The sequence below is a fragment of the Polypterus senegalus genome, chromosome 1 (assembly GCF_016835505.1).
Source record: "Polypterus senegalus isolate Bchr_013 chromosome 1, ASM1683550v1, whole genome shotgun sequence".
Taxonomy (NCBI): domain Eukaryota; kingdom Metazoa; phylum Chordata; class Cladistia; order Polypteriformes; family Polypteridae; genus Polypterus; species Polypterus senegalus.
This window is the reverse complement of record NC_053154.1, coordinates 160,416,276-160,433,708: the sequence shown is the minus strand read 5'-3', so window position 1 is coordinate 160,433,708 and position 17,433 is coordinate 160,416,276. Positions and strand designations below refer to the sequence as shown.

The 17,433-nt window shown below is 40.0% G+C and overlaps 1 protein-coding gene across 3 annotated transcripts in view; it reads right to left on the bottom strand.

The window, feature by feature from the left end:
- fndc3ba (fibronectin type III domain containing 3Ba) overlaps positions 1 to 17,433 on the bottom strand; it is a 528,549-nt gene that overhangs the window by 359,238 nt on the left and 151,878 nt on the right. For 2 of the 3 annotated variants that reach the window (XM_039761474.1, XM_039761483.1), the window contains exon 3: positions 6,106 to 6,181. In XM_039761474.1, coding sequence (XP_039617408.1) covers positions 6,106 to 6,181 — 76 coding nt within the window. Of the gene's footprint in view, positions 1 to 6,105; positions 6,182 to 11,178; positions 11,260 to 17,433 lie in introns of those variants that run through there. The other variant, XM_039761492.1, reaches the window with a different exon arrangement.

The window sequence follows — 17,433 nt, the reverse complement described above, 5'->3', positions numbered from 1 at the left end:
GGATAAATCACTACAGTCACTTCCAGGCAATAAGTGGCTGTTTCAGGTTTCACAGAAGTTCTTTCCATGTTATTTTACTTTCCGCAATAAAAATTATTGAAACTACAATGTAGAATACATAAAGAATGTAGAAAGAAACCTTCAACACAGTGCACCAAAGATTACTGCAAAAGTTCACTTCTACAAATACGAGTATCAATGTTCTTCAAAGAAAAGTGTGGCATAGAGGTTGTGGGTTCAAATCCTATTACTGACACTATGTGACTCTGAGCAAGTCACTTGACCTGCCTGTGCTCCAACTGGAAAACCAAAAGAAATGTAACCAATTGTATCATTCATGTTGCAAGTCACCTTGGATAAAGTCATGAGCGTAGTAAGTAAAGGTAAATGAACATCATTAGCGTTAGTAGGTTATCCATCCCCACACATATACACACCTCAAGAGTTGTATCTGCTCAGTAAAAATCTGCACTGTGTGAAATGCCCCTGCAAAGGATTGCCCTAGAGCAGGGGTCTCCAACACATCGCTTGCGAGCTACCTGTAGCTCCTCACCCTTTCCAAGTTGCTTGCCAAAGGGTTAATGAATCCTACATAAATCTGAAAACTTGATTAGTCAAATTAGGGGTGGGCGATCTTTCCAAAAAATCATATCACGATCCTTTTAACACAAAATCACAATCCACACTCTGAATTGCAATCTATCTTTTCAACGTGGCATACCCTTTAGAGAATATCTGGACTCAAACTCATCAAGACCTAAGTAACACTTTACTTTAAATATCAAACAAAGTTGGATTCAATTGTTTTCTCGTTCGCTAGCTAAAAGGAGTTAAGGGACACGCCCCGAAGCTGGCGAGTCAGTGAGGAAGGCCCCGCCCCTTGGCCCGCCATGTGGATCTCAGATTCATGCAAATAAATCGGCACCGCAAGCGAACTATGGTACATAGCGATATGAGAGAAGTCACAAAATCAAGAGGAATGTTCAAGCAAATTCTAGAATAAAACCCGATCTAAATCAGTTAAGTAGTTCTCTCGTGAAAAGCGGACAGACAAACACTGGATTTTATATATTATATATTAGTAAACCTTCAAAATAATCTGCAGTTAAAGTATCACAAGCTTTCTCAGCATTTCTGGAGTTTAGTAGAGCCAGATAACTATAAGAATCTTCACCAAGCAGCTCTGAAAATGTCTGCTTGGTTTGGGTCTACGTACATCTGTGAGTCTGTGACATGAATGTCATGAAATGAAAGTTCAGAACAAGACTGACAGACAAACATTTAAATGACTCCATAAGAGTGACCCTGAGTGGCTCCACTCCAAACCATACACCTCAGTGTCAGTCATCTGACTAACTAAAAAACACATCACACGTGCAACTGGACCTGTGAATAAAGGGACACAGTGACATGTGACAAAATGACAAATGAAGAAGTCATATCTGTGGATTTGGAATTGCATTGTTTTGTTTTGTTTTTTTTATGACAGCATTCACGCTTTAATTAAATAGTGTGAGATACACTAGAAAATGCATTTAGACATACAAAATGCACCTCTAGGTGAACTAAATATTTTTTGTGATGTTTTATTGCAAAATGTGAGTTGTGGACACCAACATTTTGTAAATGTTCAGGCAAAACAAACTTATTTAGTTTGTTTGGGTTGAAATAAGCTATGAGAATAAATGTTAGAAAACATGAGGAGCTCTCGGCCATTTTCATTTTGTAATAGTAGATCTCAGGAGAAAAAAGGTTGGAGACCCCTGATCTAGAGTGATGGGGTCTCATCACCCACTATAGAGCTCATGTCACTTGGTCACAGGAAAGGCCTCTTTAGCTCACTTAAATCACAGCATCATAACTCTCATCGAGCTTCCAAAACCCGACTTGAGAATCTCAACCCATGTCAATACATTTCTGAATTGTACGCTCTAAAGGTGAAAAGCAGAGCTGCCAAGCAATCTAAATGTGCTGCAAGTGTGTTGCTGCATCCCAAAACAAACAACTCCAAGACAGCCAGCAGGGAGTATACTGCTTGGCCAAATATACATGGAGCAGTCAAGGCTGTAATGCCTGACAGGAAGACTGTGGTTTGCGTTTGTCCCAGCTGTCCCTCCCCTGACAGCACTTGTGCATGTGCATTCAAGTGTCTGTGAGCAGAAACACTGGATATTTACTGGTAGTCTGGACACGGCTGCCATGAGGGACCACGCAATGTTACGCACGCGCTCAAGTAAATCAACAGATTCCTCTGCAAACATGTGGCTGCAGGCCCTGCTGGCAGACATATTTGTGATGATTTCCTTAGGCCCAGAGTCCACAACTTAAACAACTGTTTCCTAATATAAACCTAACTGTAGGGTGCTGCCTTGAGGTTTGAGACAAATGACAAAGCAGATCCTTTCCAACTACAGGATAATGACTGGTGTGCACAGCAAAGCCAGCTGCAAACTGGCATTCTGATAAGAAGCTGGACTGGTTTTACCAAGTCTAAGCACTCTTCTCTGTCAATGTGCTGCTCTTGCAAGTCATCATAAGCCACATGTACATACAGACTGCATTTCTGCTTCACCCTATAGAAAAAACTTTATAGTGGGCCTTTTGCATTATTTTCAGTTTCCACGAAAATTAAGACATCAGTGGTTTTATTTATACCTAATCGGGTACAAGTACAGTTAAAATGCTGGCAGAAGTGGGATTTACATCCAGACCTTTAAAATCACCTGATTGCAGCTAGTTGTGGTGCACTTTTATATCAGCATGTGGCTGTTTCTTCTGGAACACCAAGAACCTTTGATATTCTTTTCAGACTCTTTACAAACGGCTCAATTGCTTACAATCTTAAAAAAAAAGCAAAGGCAGTGACTTAAAAAAATGAAAAGAAAAATCACCCAAGTAAGTCATTACAATGAATCATAAACCTCCTGCCCCTGACTCGCTTATCAGAAGCAGCTGCTAACCATTCGTGTAGGGTCCTCTCCTTGCCAACGTGTCTGCAAGGTCTACAAAGGAGAAACTAGGAAAAAGCAGAGAATCTCACTCTGCCGCTATTATTATGAATGTTGTGCGGCAAGGCACTAAAGTAAGAAAAAGGGGTCAGCGCTGAAATATCAACTCAATGAGCTGGTGAGACTGAACAAAACACAAGTCATTATAACAAAGAGCAAAGCAAATAAAAAATAAATAAATAAGTGAGGCAAAAAGATAGCATACCAGAAAAATAATCAGAAGAACAACAGCACTGAGGAAAAACTGAGTGGAACAGCCAAGTAATAATTAACTAAAAGTAGAACCCAGTAATAAGATGCTACACAACAAACAGGAAGGCCGGAGAGAAAACCATTTACATAGGCAAGAAAGCATCAGAAATGACAGAAAAAAGGTTATATCATTAAAGGTAAGGAAATGAAGACAATACAGAAAGAGGGTAAGAAAAAAAGGGAGTGAGCATCTCTGTAAAGTGTGGCAGCACAGTGTCACATATGGAGATACTGTGACATGATCTTTAGGATGCTTCATGATCTTCCACACAGATGTCTGATGATTTCTTGCTCCATGGACTTTACTAGTTTTAAGACTGTGTGATGGACAGCCGGGTCCCATGCCCAGCCGGGACGCCCCTGCTGCATCTGTTCCGGGGGAGCAACCATGGGCAGCTCAATACCTCCCCCGGGACGCTTGGTGGCAGCCTCCCTGACGGACGGTGATCCCCCAACCTTTCATATGGCTCCATGGGAGATGGAGTCTTCCACAGCCTGGTTGGAAGCTTGGATGGCCGCTAGGGGGAGCTGCATGGAGTCAACCGCACGGCTGGACGAGTCTTCAGCCCCACCCGGAAGTGCAATTAGGACCAGGTGGTCAAGCACCTGGAACGCTTCCAGGTGGGCTATAAAAGGGGCCAGCCAGAGTCGGGAGGAGGAGGACTAAGCTTTAGGAGGAGTGGTGGTAAAGGAGAAAGAGTGTTTTGGTGGTGTAATTGTGCTTTTTAAACTGTGTTGGGCTGTGTGGCACAGGGAAGACGTGTCCCACGACTGAAGAATTAAATAAAAGTTTGTTATCATTTTGTACGTGCCTCTCTGCCGGGTCGGGCGTGTATATAGCGCCTTATTACAACTGTTACTAAAATTTTTACTTTGGTATCGATACAAGCTTTCAGACTTCAGGACCGGCATCAAAACGGTACCAAAGCAAGTAATAGATAACTCCTCCACTCCACTGTCTGACAGCTTCTTCACTGCGCCAGTCTGTACACACACGCACCTCCGTGCTGTGCATGCGTAAGCACAACCATTTATACTGACAACTTTTAATTTGGTTATTATTAAGTAACAACAAACAATTGTACAGCATCAGGAATTGGAAATCCTTATGGGCGTGAAGTGAATGATTAAATTTAAAGTCACTCACCGGCCAAAGTCACAACCTGAAAATTGAACTGTAAAGGAAGACGGTGCTCAAAAACTAGTTTTCTACAGGTGTGAGTGTAAGTTCAGTCCTGCAGATGTCTGCAGATATGGGTAAAATGTCTGCATTACGCATGTGGTCATAATGTGTTTGAATAATATATTGTACACAAGAGCAGTCTTCAGTGCATTTATACAAATATATTAATTCACAGAGCAGAAAGGGGTCCCAGTTTATGTAACATGTAAACTAAATTGAAGAAACAAAGAGCATTACGGGTCCCTCTTGGAGTTATAATCATGCCAATACTGAGCACGAGGTGGCAAGTAAATTAACAAAGCATCGGCACCATAACATTTTAAAAATTGGGGTTTTCAGTACTTTTTTAGTACCGGTATATGGCTCAACCCTAGACTCTATACAAAAAGCAGTTCAGAAACCTTGTGATAAAATTTAATCTAAAAGACTATCATTGATTTATTGACAACACTACTGTACTTTGGCAAATGGTCCAAAATGCAAAACAGAAAATGGCTACTTAAGACTCCACTCTTTTAACACAATGGCCAATCTTAAAACCAGGCAAAACAAAAATTTAAAGAATTAAGAGAAAAAGAGACAGCAGCAGAGATTTGTTTAAAAAATATCAAGCAATTATTTCCAGTTTGGCAAAATTCCATGCACGACTCAGTTCAGGTAGACAAGCATAGAATTTTGCTAATAAACACAGATTTGCCACATAGTTAGATAAAGTCGCATGCATAAGAATATATCGAGATTCCCAAACCGGAAACCATTCAGTCCACTAAGCTCATCAACATACGTTTCTTAAAAAGTTGTCAGGATTTCTGTTTCTACTAAATGACATATTCCAACAAATCTTCGTGTGAAGAGGGGCGTCCTAGCTTAAATTTGCTCCCCCTTAAAATCCATCTGTGTCCTTGAGTATGTGATTTGCTTTTTTAATTGAATGAGTTCTGCTAGATCACCTCTGTCAATGCCTTTGAGAATGTTAAAGGTCTGGATTATATCTCTATGCAACCTTCTCTGCTCAAGACTAAACAGGTTTAACTTCCATAGCTTGTCAGCATGACATATCCTGCAGTCCCAGCATGCAGCTCTTTGCTGGTCTCAACAGAAATTCTAAAGCTGCTTTGTCTTTTTTTGCACCATGGTGACCAAAGCTGCCCGAACATCTCTGGATGCAGTCTTACTTGCCTATTACACAATAGGAGCATAATAAACCTTAATTTATATTCAACAGTTTTTACAATACAACCTCATTTTTAAGTAAATTGCATTTACTTGCATACTGAGCCACCTCATTACCAAATTTATACCAAGTCCAAGGTGGCAGACACTATTAGGCCTTCAAGCACACGGACGGCCCCCCAAAGACAGCAGTGGTTGCTCTTTATTGACATTTAACAGCTATAAAATGAGAGTTCAAGATGTGACCTGAGCACTACTACATTCTGATACACAGATTAGAAATCACAATGCAGGTCAACAAAGAGATTATATGTATGATATTCTGTGGAGCTAGTTCACTGCTGCCATGTTTGCACTGAAAAGACAGTATGTGTTCACTTTAGATCTCCTACTCACAGCCTCAAATCTAGCAAATAAAGGAAAATATTCTCAAAATCTGACTTTAAATCACATTCAAGTGTTGATACTGTAAGCCATTTGTCATCCTACCTTGGATGCACTGTAAGGAGCCATCTTCTGCCCTTATTGTAAAGGTTTCTCCTGGATTGACTTGCACAAAAATGACCTGCAATACAAGTGAGGGAAAGACAAAAAATAATTGATAAAAAAAAAAGTACAAAAGATGCAATCACTCAAATATGAGAGGTTAACACATACTTTCCTCTCAGCCTTGCATACATTCAAAACAGAGTGGTAATGCCTTGTCAAATTTTAAGCAACATAAAATATAAAGCAAACTAACAAAAACAGAAGCAACATTTGACTGTTTTCAAATTGGGTCATATCTAATTTTTTTTTTAATCTGTTGGGTTAGATTAGGGTTAAATTGTGCGGTGTCGCTTTGGCCAAAGTATACCCAGTCACTAATTAGAGTGTATATGAGCTGGAGATTTTACATCAATATCTTCTTTTGTGTGTGAATGTATATGAACATGTCAATAGATTACTCTACATAAATTTATTCACCAATACAAAACTACATGACACATTCATGCCCCTCTTGTGGACTTAACTATGGATAGTGTTACAGAATAGTCAACCAAAATGCAACGAATATAGAAAGCAGGAAGATGATTCTATGCAGCTGAAAAAGCCAACCAAAAAAGGGACAAAGTGGTTTTATCCGGGGCAAACTGTGCAAAAAATCACTGAATAGATAGTAAAATGTGACAACCCTCCAAATCTAATGGCCGGTGTCAGACATTGTGGCACTTTCACCAAAGAAAAATTAAAAGGATTTATTATGTGAATAAACATATAATGGATACGAGGACTGAGAGCTCTGATAAAATGTACCATCTTCTCATAACATGTCTCTATAGTACATTGCAACAAAAAAAATGTATCCAAAGCCTTGACCTTTTTCAGATAAGCTAAAAGTAGAATGATTATCAAGCCTCAATGCAATCCTGGGCATTTTTTAAGATCTAGTCAAATTAGTGTAGGTAAGTGATCAAGGAGCATGCGATGCACAACGTCACTCCAGTCCTTTGATTTCTGTACATAATATGAGTCTGTAGCAGATTTTCCAACAAAATGACTTCCCATGTACCCTTATTTGTTAATAAAATAAATAATATTTAATCTTTAAAAACTTTATCAGCTTTGAAGATAAAAACTTCCATTGGTGGGCATGGCATTCAGTATGGTTTATCCAAAATTATGCTCTATTCAAGACGGTTGCTCTACAGTTTAAAAAAAAAAACAAATTTTAAAATCACAGAGTAACATAAACCCCAAAAACCACTGCCCTATGTGAGGCAGTGGATTTACTACACTCTTTCTATAATGTTCTATTTAAACTGAAAAGGGAAAAGCATTCTACTCTAAATAGCGTGATAGACAAAACTGAAAATATCTTTGTCTTCCACGGTGATCTAAATATCTAACAGACAAAAAGTAAATGAATGAATCCTGAAAGTACTAAAAATAGTAGATTTTCACAATTCAGTAAAGATTAACGGACAGAATTTAACCAGATGCAAATGCTTCGTAACATAAATGTTTGTCTTGATGTTTGTATACATGTGAGGGACTGTGGTTTTACCAGTGGAGGTTCAATCTTGAGGAGCGCAAGATTAATGACATGGCTCCTGTAAAGAAAGCAGTAAATATCAAATTTTGCTGGTTTGGTAAAATGTTCGCCTGTTGCCCATCCAAGCTTGTTTCCGAGGGCGGACCTGTAACAACACTGAATTAGATGTTCAGGATGTGACTAGGTGCCCAAAACTTCCTACTGATGAAAAACAATGGAAATAAAGTGCTGAGGTATTTTTAAACAGGCAGACTGAACCACTGGTGAAGAATAATTGTGCCCTGCTAGGACTGAAGGAAGAAAAAAAAAATTTAATTTGGGCATGGCTGGTTAGAACAGGACGGCACAGTGGTGCAGTGGTAGCGCTGCTGCCTCGCAGTAAAGATACCTGGGTTTGCTTCCCGGGTCCTCCCTGTGTGGAGTTTACAAGTTCTCCCTGTGTCTGCGTGGGTTTTCTCCCACAGTCCAAGGACATGCAGGTCAGGTGCATTGGTGATCCTAAATTGTCCCTGGTGTGTGCTTGGTGTGTGTGTGCCATCGGTGGGCTGGCGCTCTGCCCGGGGTTTGTTCCTGCCTTGCGTCCTGTGTTGGCTGGAATTGGCTCCAGCAGACCCCCGTGACCCTGTGTTAGGCTATATCAGGTTGGATAATGGATGGATGGTTAGAACAGTATTATGGATTAAGGTTAGTAGCAGTTCCATTGAGAAAAACATTATGACAATCAGTGAATGAAGAACTGTTCTGAATCCTCCAGCAGTGAATTATCTTAAGTAGGAAGTGGAAACATACTTTGCATTCTGACTCTTTTTGTCATTTAAAATGACATTAAAAATGTTTTTTGCCAATTAAAGGTTCAAAATTACTAACTTTTTGTGAATTGAATACTGTTGCATTATCCAGATGTACTGGATTTTTTAATGGATACCTACTTCGACTCCCAGTTTTTCATTATTAAGCAATCTTCATTGCTTCCGGGATTATCCTTGATCACACCTTCTCATTCAGATGATCATCCATGATTCTCCAAGGGTAAAACAACTCCACGCACCCCTCATTCAGAGGGCCATGCACAGTTATCCAAGGGAAATCCCGCTCTGATTAAGGTTAAGTTCCTGCACTCTGACAATTATACTAGCATCCCATTCATTTATTCCAAACTGTATAAACAGGGAGGCACTGAGCCACTCTTATACTGTTGATGGATATTTCCAAACTCTGATTATTTTAAAGACTGGCCAATATCCACAAAAATCTGAACAATCAACGGTTGAGAACAAAATCAAGCTAATAAAGACATTTGACTTGTGTGCACATGAATAAATCAAAAGCAACGAGATTTTGCTTTAATTCATAACTCCTTGACCTTTCTGTTTCTCTACCTTGCTGCTATTTAAGACAATGCAGTGTGTACCTGAGGAAGTATGAGATTTGACAGTTTTTTCTTCTCAGCAATGTTGTATTCAGTAAGGTATAGTAAACACCGTCTTGGAGAGTCAATTATGGCTAAAAAATGTTATTTCTAGAAAATTCTATTTGAATATCAACCAATTTCTTAATTGGGCCTTGTTTAATGAGAGTATTACTGAAGCCAGTGCTTGCTGAAATAGGCTCTAGCCCCCTGCAACACTGCAGAGGATAAATCAAGCTTCTAAAATGGTTTGGTATGGTTTCATTTTTCTTAAAACTTTGCCACACATTAGTGTTTGTGTTAAGAACACTGCTGTTTCCAATCACATGTATCGAGTTAGAATATTTTGTTCTAAAAGGTTGTTAAAAAGTAACACATTTGTAATGAAAGGATAGTAATACATGTACTTGAAATTAACACAAGTGCTCACTCATCACAAGTTTTATAATTCTGTTTAACAAACCTACTGACCTGTCCTAAACTGAGCAAAAATAAATACAATCCATTGATAAAAAAACAAAAAGTCTGAATAAGCATTAGCCATTCATAAGAAATGTAATGATTTACTTCATGAAACAGAAAGATGTAATAAACACAAACAGCTGCGTCATATATCTGAAGCATTCAAATGCATGTCACAATTTAAATGTTCGGAATATTCTCAGTTGTAAATGAAATTTGTCATTTTTATACCCTCTGACAGAGGTCTATAGAGGGCTAGATCCCTAGTAAAGGATGACAAATTAAAAACAACATCATATGTGTAACCACTGACTCAAAAAACAACATCCCATATGCTTAGGTTTAACATGAGGCATTTTTAACCATCTGGGAGTAGCTCTTACAGGACTAGGAGTTCTGGTAACGAATCAGATATCAAATAGATTATATTCATGATCAGTAAAAATCGAAAGAGCAAAAAAACAACACCTGACAAGTTTATACTACTGATTCCCATTTTTTTCCCCCAAAGTTTTGCAAAAAGAACTAACTTTGACCGTTCATATCTAGTAAGGAGGTGAACCCTTTGGGTTGGTTGATGTGGTATGTGCAGTACAACCCTTCTGGTCACCATTGCCTGTGACATCTATTGCTTTCCTCTTTATCATAAAGATGTAACTTCCTCATCCTAAAATGGCCTAAAAACTATGGGTTTCCCGGGTATAGAAGGCCAAAAATAGGAGTTGAACCCCATAAAGCCTGATGTTTTGCATAACTATATATTAGGATGAATCAAGCAACATAACATATGTTGGGGTTTCCTCGTATTGGTGAATCAGGAGGTGCAGAAAAAAAAATATAACAAAATGTTTTCAAAGCATTCATTATTAATTCTTATGAACACAGAAAATAAACCAAAACTATACTGAAATCTAAAAGAAAGCTAAAATTGTATCCTGCCATGTTTTCTTAAGGGAAATATACATTGGCAGAGAAGGCAGTGTTGCATTTGAATGTTCTTTCTGCAATTACATTAATTTCCTGCAAGGAATCCACAACACGTTAAGTTGATTCTGAACCTAAACTGGCTCGACATGAATGAGTGTGGGAGTGTATCTTGAAATGGACTGGCGTCCCAACTGGGATTTGATCCAATGTTGCAACAGCTGCAGTTGGGATAGGCTTTAGATCCTCATGATCCTGTACTGTGTAAAGTGTGTTCAGAAAATCTACAGATTGCTTGAAGTTGTTTAGAATATACTGTATATATTATAGATACATACAGATAAATAAGATTTAAAATTAAGGGAGAGACTGCTCACTGTCACATTGGCTATGTTAAAATGCTGACCTCAATGACCAAATTTCCCCATCCTGTTCCAAAATGTAGAAGGGAAACCAGAGGCCACTTTCTAGTAAATTACTCATAATTTTTACCTAATATATCTTTGCCACAAAGTACATATGTACAAACAGACACTGTGTAATATTATATACACTCACATACAGTATACACTGATTATTCAGTTCTTACACATATAAACAAGCACACACTGCAAAATATCTAATAAAAACTGGTTAAAAACTGGTAACTTTATCAAGCTTTAAGAGCATATACAGCACATGTTAAAAACACTTCCAGAATAGCAAGCAGTACTAAACATAGTTTACATCTTACTTGCCGGGAGTCCCAAGTTCGGGTGTAGAATGCATAGCTCCTTACCCTCCCACTGCTGGGATACATGTTGCAGAGTTTCAGTTACGGTTTGCACATCAGCCCTTCAGCTCTCCAGCGTCTACAAGTGGAAGCGCACATGAGTGCTACTGCCATTGCCCTCCATGTGCTTCTGCATGGGAACTTAATTTTCAATGGAGCTCAAATGCACGGTGACAAGCTGCAGTTTCCCAGTACAAAAAAAAAAAAAATCTCTGCAGCTCTGGTTGCCACAGCAACCAGACAGTAATCTACAGCATGAACTCCAGACCAAGAAAAAGAACGGCAGCTTTGGACAGCAACATCCTAAAGCCACCAAATGAAACAAAGGTACCAAGGCATTTCAGAGTCAGTAGACCATTCTCCTCTAACCTTGTCAGTCTTAAAAAAAAATCAAGAACATTGAGCAACAACTTGATTTAAGAAATAAATAAAACACAAGGCAAAGCAGAAGGCAGAAAGGAATGCAACAGAGCTGGAGGGAGGATAAATGAGCCTTTAGTGCTGCTGACCACCAGTCCCTTCAACAAACTGCAGCTAGTCTTTTAGTCATTTCTCTACACCAATTCATGTGGGCGGGGCATTAAACTTTTTTTTTTTTTATCAACACCCATTCTGATTTTTACATAAACTAGAACAAAAGAGTCAGAAAAAAGCTGCTTAGTCATTTTTATTAAATATTTACTTATGCAATTCTTGCCACTTATACAGACTCATCTATCCATTCACATTTTCATTTTTACACTGGGCAGACTGCCACAAGGCAGGAACTATCCCGGGACTGAGTACCAGTTCACCTGAATTAGGGAAATTACCTTAAAGTACCTCAGGCTATATAACTGTAATCAGAACGGAAACCTATTCTTTACCAGCCAACCACCAGTACTTCTCCCTTTGTTCCCCTTTTCCATATGAATGCTTATCTCTGAATTTCTTTAATCACTTAGGAATATATTTTTTAATAATTCTGAAGACCCTTGAGCAAGGCTCTTAACCTTCAATTCCTCCATCCTGGGTATGACATTAACCTGAATCCATCCCTGCAAGCAGGTACTCCAACGGGCAAGGAAAACTCAGAGGTAGGTGGAAGGATTGGCACCCCAGCCACATCTCACACTATTCCATTCCATTTGAACTAGTGTAGTGCTTAGGTGTCGCCCTCTGCACGACTGCACTCGGGACCTAATTTGGGATCCTGTGGTGGTTCGTCGCGTGGTGGGTGCGACAATGCACTGTACAGAAAATGATCAGTTAAACACTTTCTTGTGCAGCAATTATCTATAGTTAATGTAGTGCTTTGGGATCATCAATGCACACAAGACTGCCAGGAGTGTACTGCAAAAGTGTGCACACATTTAATCACCAGTCCCATTCCATTTGTTAAATATGATTTGCAGTAAGAAAGTGCACATTTCCTCAGTTTCAGCTTATAAGTTTATCTCAGCAGATAAAGATTAACAGTTTTTTCTTTCCTAAACATCAGCTGCAACCAATGTCCACCCTCTTTACTAAAGAAACAAAACATATGTCTTTCATGCTGTAATGAGCTGTCACTTGAATAACAGAGCAGAGAATGATTCACATCCTAACCTTTGTGTGAAAATGGACAGCAGGCATGTAAAGTTCATGAAGAGGCCAAAGTGCAATATTCAACATTTCTGGAAGATTTCAGAGTCACCACTGTAAAGCACAGACATCTCCACAATGGTTAAAAAGCAAAGACATGAAACCCACAGATGACAGCACAAAAATGAGGGATTAAGAAGAAGAGTATAAGGGAGGGAGGGAGGTGAGGCATCTCAATGTGCAGACAAGAAAAGGAAGTTGTTGCTGATGAAGCATCTCTCCTAGCAATGCAGAAGATCAAAGAGAAGACAAAAGCATGCTGACTCATTGAAAACACACACACAAAACCAAGCACATATGTAAAGGAATACTACAGAGCACACCCACCCTGAGTTTCCTATCCAAATACAGCCCCCAGGTGGCTCTAAATATTTGAAGAAAATATAAAAAAAGGCTGCTTATTCTCCTTTCTTACTTTCTACTTTACCATTAAATTCCTGAATCACTATAACTGGCATGCCTATTAAATCACCAGACAAAATCCCTGATACACAGCTCTCACACAAGACAACTATGGCTTTTCTGCTTTTTGACAAAACAACAGACAAGAGAAGAGACTCCACTTGAAAAGCATAGGTGCAGAGCAGATGCTGCAGCATGGGACCACCCTTATGGTGAATTCTAAGGATGCCTCAGCCAAGCACTTCCTGCGTACCATGACTGGCAAATGCACAGAGGCAGTATGGCATAAATGTCGTAACACTGGATTTCAAATGCTAAAAGCCAGTTTATGCTTTCCACATACAGTTTTCCACTCGCAGTTAGAATAACCTTTTGCCATTCGTCCAGATGACTTCAAATTGATAGCGGTTAGTGCTGCACCTCCAAATGTCAGAGTCCATATGGATTCAAACACAAAGTATGAAAGGGCAACTAAGCACAAGTATGCAGGCACATTTCATGCACAAGTATGCAGCACTGTCAGAACTTTCAGCGAACAGTGAAGTGAAGCACACCTACACTTATGTAGAAGGATGAGCTTTCCCACGGTGTTTGAGTATGCGGTTTCTACACTTTTTAAACAATCACATTCTTTTTAGAGGTATGTGACATTTTGTTTGTGTATGTGCCATTTGCAGCACAATCAATAAGCAGTTGTCCATGCAGATGCAACAATTGGCTCCCCAAATGAGAGTAGTCATGCAGATTCACATCAGAATGACATAATTTTGTCTCCACTAAGGAAGGCAGATCTGTATATGTAAAAAGTAAGAATTGGTCTTAAGGATGCTAGTTCAATTCTTTGCTTATTGTGTGTCCATTAATCAGGTGGTGCAGGAACTGAAAAACAAAGGTATCATGTAAGTAACCTTAAATAAAAATTTTTGCGGAATAATAATTCTTATTATTATCATCAACAATAATAATACTATTACAAATAATATTAATAATTTTATCATTACTGTTGGCGGAGTGGTAGTGCTGCTGCCTTGCAGTTAGGAGACCTGGGTTTGCTTCTTGGGTCCTCCCTGCGTGGAATTTACTTGTTCTCCCCATGTCTGCGCGGGATTCCTCCCACAGTCCAAAGACATGCAGGTTAGGTGCATTGGCAATCCTAAATTGTTCCTAGTATGTGCTTGGTGTGTGTGTGTATCCTGCGGTGGGCTGGCGCCCTGCCCGGGATTTGTTCCTGCCTTGCGGTCTATGTTGGCTAGGATTGGCTCCAGCAGACCCTTGTGAACCTGTGTTAGGATATAGCGGGTTGGAGAATGACTGACTGTTATCTACTATATAATAAAACGCTACGTTCTGTATGTCACCTCCCGCAGAGCAATCTGATTAGTTAGTTTTGCTTTTGTTTATGATTCGTCAGTTTGGCTTTTGCAAAGTCATCAAAAGAGTAAGTGCAAGTGTGAGACACAAGTAGGAGTAAAGGTGTGGGAGGCATGCTGAGAGTCGCCTTCGAACGTGGGAAGTATAAAAGTTGATGGGAGGCGAGCATGGTGCATCAAAATGACTAAATCTGAGAGACAGGCTGTAATCAGAACATAAGTTTAATGTCACTGTGTTCTGTAGAAAAATTATTTTATAAATCCACTCACATGTGCAGGCCAGATTTAGCACACCTGGGGCTCTCCGCATTTAGAACTGCTAGGCAAGCATTTGAAGAGAGAAAGGGACAAGTACAAAAATGGGCATTGTGCAATTTCTGTATGTTAACTGAATCCTCTCCTTGCCTTGTGTGGAATGGCATGATTTACCTAAGTGGGGGCCTGCACGTAAAGAAAAAAGTATAAAATATTTGGACAGCAGGCAAACAACTCCAAGCCGATGGACGGATGAGTGATATCGTCATCTGTCCTGAAAATTCTTCCATCGCTGCGGCGAAAATGGCAGACTGTATACATCGAGATCCCACTTTGATAAAAGTCTTGCTATGGCTTCCTCATCTCTAATGCTGTGTAAACTGTCATTAAAGAACGCTAAGTTATTTTCTCTTATGTGATTTCTTACTGCTGTATCACTATGGGAGAGGTATCACCTTTTAATATTATATCTATTGTGGCACGCGGCTGGGGGTGGTACCCAGCTGGGACACCCAGGAGGAATTGCACCTTCTCCAGACCATGAGGGGGCGACCTCCCTGATTGCTTTAGGGGCCATGGGTGCAGAGCTTTGAAGCTCAACCCTGTAGAGGCCCGTGGTCACCACCAGGGGGCGCCCCAATGCCTGGAGAGCCCTGGACCTCAGCACTTCCGCCACACCAGGAAGTGCTGGGGGGAAGAGGAGCAGGGACACCTGGAGTGCTTCCAGGGATACAGCCGGCACTTCCGCCACACTGGGGCATGTCGGTGGAAGATTGCCAGTGCACATCCGGGGGGTCATAAAAGGGGCCGCCTCCCTTCATTCAGGGCTGGAGTCGGGTGGAAGAGGACGAGGTCTGGATGGAGAGAGAAGGAGGCGGTCTGAAGGAAAGGCATTGTGGACAGAGGCCTGGACTGTTGGGGTGATTGGTGCTGCGGCACTGGGTTTGTGCACTACTTATTGTGTAAATAAACGTGTGTTGGACTTGAAATGATGTCCTTCTGTCTGTGTCCGGGGTGCTTCCCACACTATATAGTTTCAGGTCACTTAAGACGCTGCAACTGCAAAAGAACTTATTCCAACCTAGAGGAAACACAGGCTTTATGGGAATGCACTCAATAGAGGGAGCACCAGTCAAGAGAAGAAAGTACCTGAAGGTACATGTAGGGCAAGATATTTAAAAATGTATTCCATTACCTGTGTTTGACAGGTAACGTAGCAAGTTACGTAATAAAACTAAAAGCCTTATTAACGCAACAGATGGAACATAAAAAGAAAACATAAACACATGATGCAGAGGAGGAGGAATGGTGCAGTAAAAAATTCAAACCTACTCTTTTGATTTTCTCCTTACTGCCTATGTACTAACCGTCCCTGATGGAAACACAGTCTCTAAAATGGTTTGCATTTCATTCCAAGAATGCTCAAATATGTTTAATTTCAAAGTCTGCACTGATGCTTTAGAAATGTTTACATTGCAAATTTTTGTACAGTCAGAGTATTCAAAATGGACTAAAATACAAACCATTTGTTCAGTATTCAAGAATTAGTTTGGAATATTTGTGATCTTTACTTATGTGGTGAAATAAAGATGGGATAGATGCCAAAATAAAGTTTGGGGCACCAGCCTGGTGATTTTCTTTTAATGAACAAAACATATCAGCAAAAATATAAATCAAGCATATACAGAACAAAAGCTTTGCTGCCAGGCATTGCTGGTTTCAAGCTTTGTCACGTGAAAAGTCTTGGGTTCAAATGTTGACCTTCTTCTGATTGCTGGTCTGAATAAATACCTCCACCTCTGAAAGAGGCAGGGCTTTATCATTCCACTAGGGTGCACCTATGTGTCCCATGAGACGTGTGGCTCAGTGCTGTATGTAAGATTGAAGAAGTTGTTCACGTTAGCACATACAGTGGTGTGAAAAACTATTTGCCCCCTTCCTGATTTCTTATTCTTTTGCATGTTTGTCACACAAAATGTTTCTGATCATCAAACACATTTAACCATTAGTCAAATATAACACAAGTAAACACAAAATGCAGTTTTTAAATGATGGTTTTATTATTTAGGAGAAAAAATCCAAACCTACATGGCCCTGTGTGAAAAAGTAATTGCCCCCTGAATCTATTAACTGGTTGGGCCACCCTTAGCAGCAATAACTGCAATCAAGTGTTTGCGATAACTTGCAATGAGTCTTTTACAGCGCTCTGGAGGAATTTTGGCCCACTCATCTTTGCAGAATTGTTGTAATTCAGCTTTATTTGAGGGTTTTCTAGCATGAACCACATTTTTAAGGTCATGCCATAGCATCTCAATTGGATTCAGGTCAGGACTTTGACTAGGCCACTCCAAAGTCTTCATTTTGTTTTTCTTCAGCCATTCAGAGGTGGATTTGCTGGTGTGTTTTGGGTCATTGTCCTGTTGCAGCACCCAAGATCGCTTCAGCTTGAGTTGACGAACAGATGGCCGGACATTCTCCTTGAGGATTTTTGGTAGACAGTAGAATTCATGGTTCCATCTATCACAGCAAGCCTTCCAGGTCCTGAAGCAGCAAAACAACCCCAGAC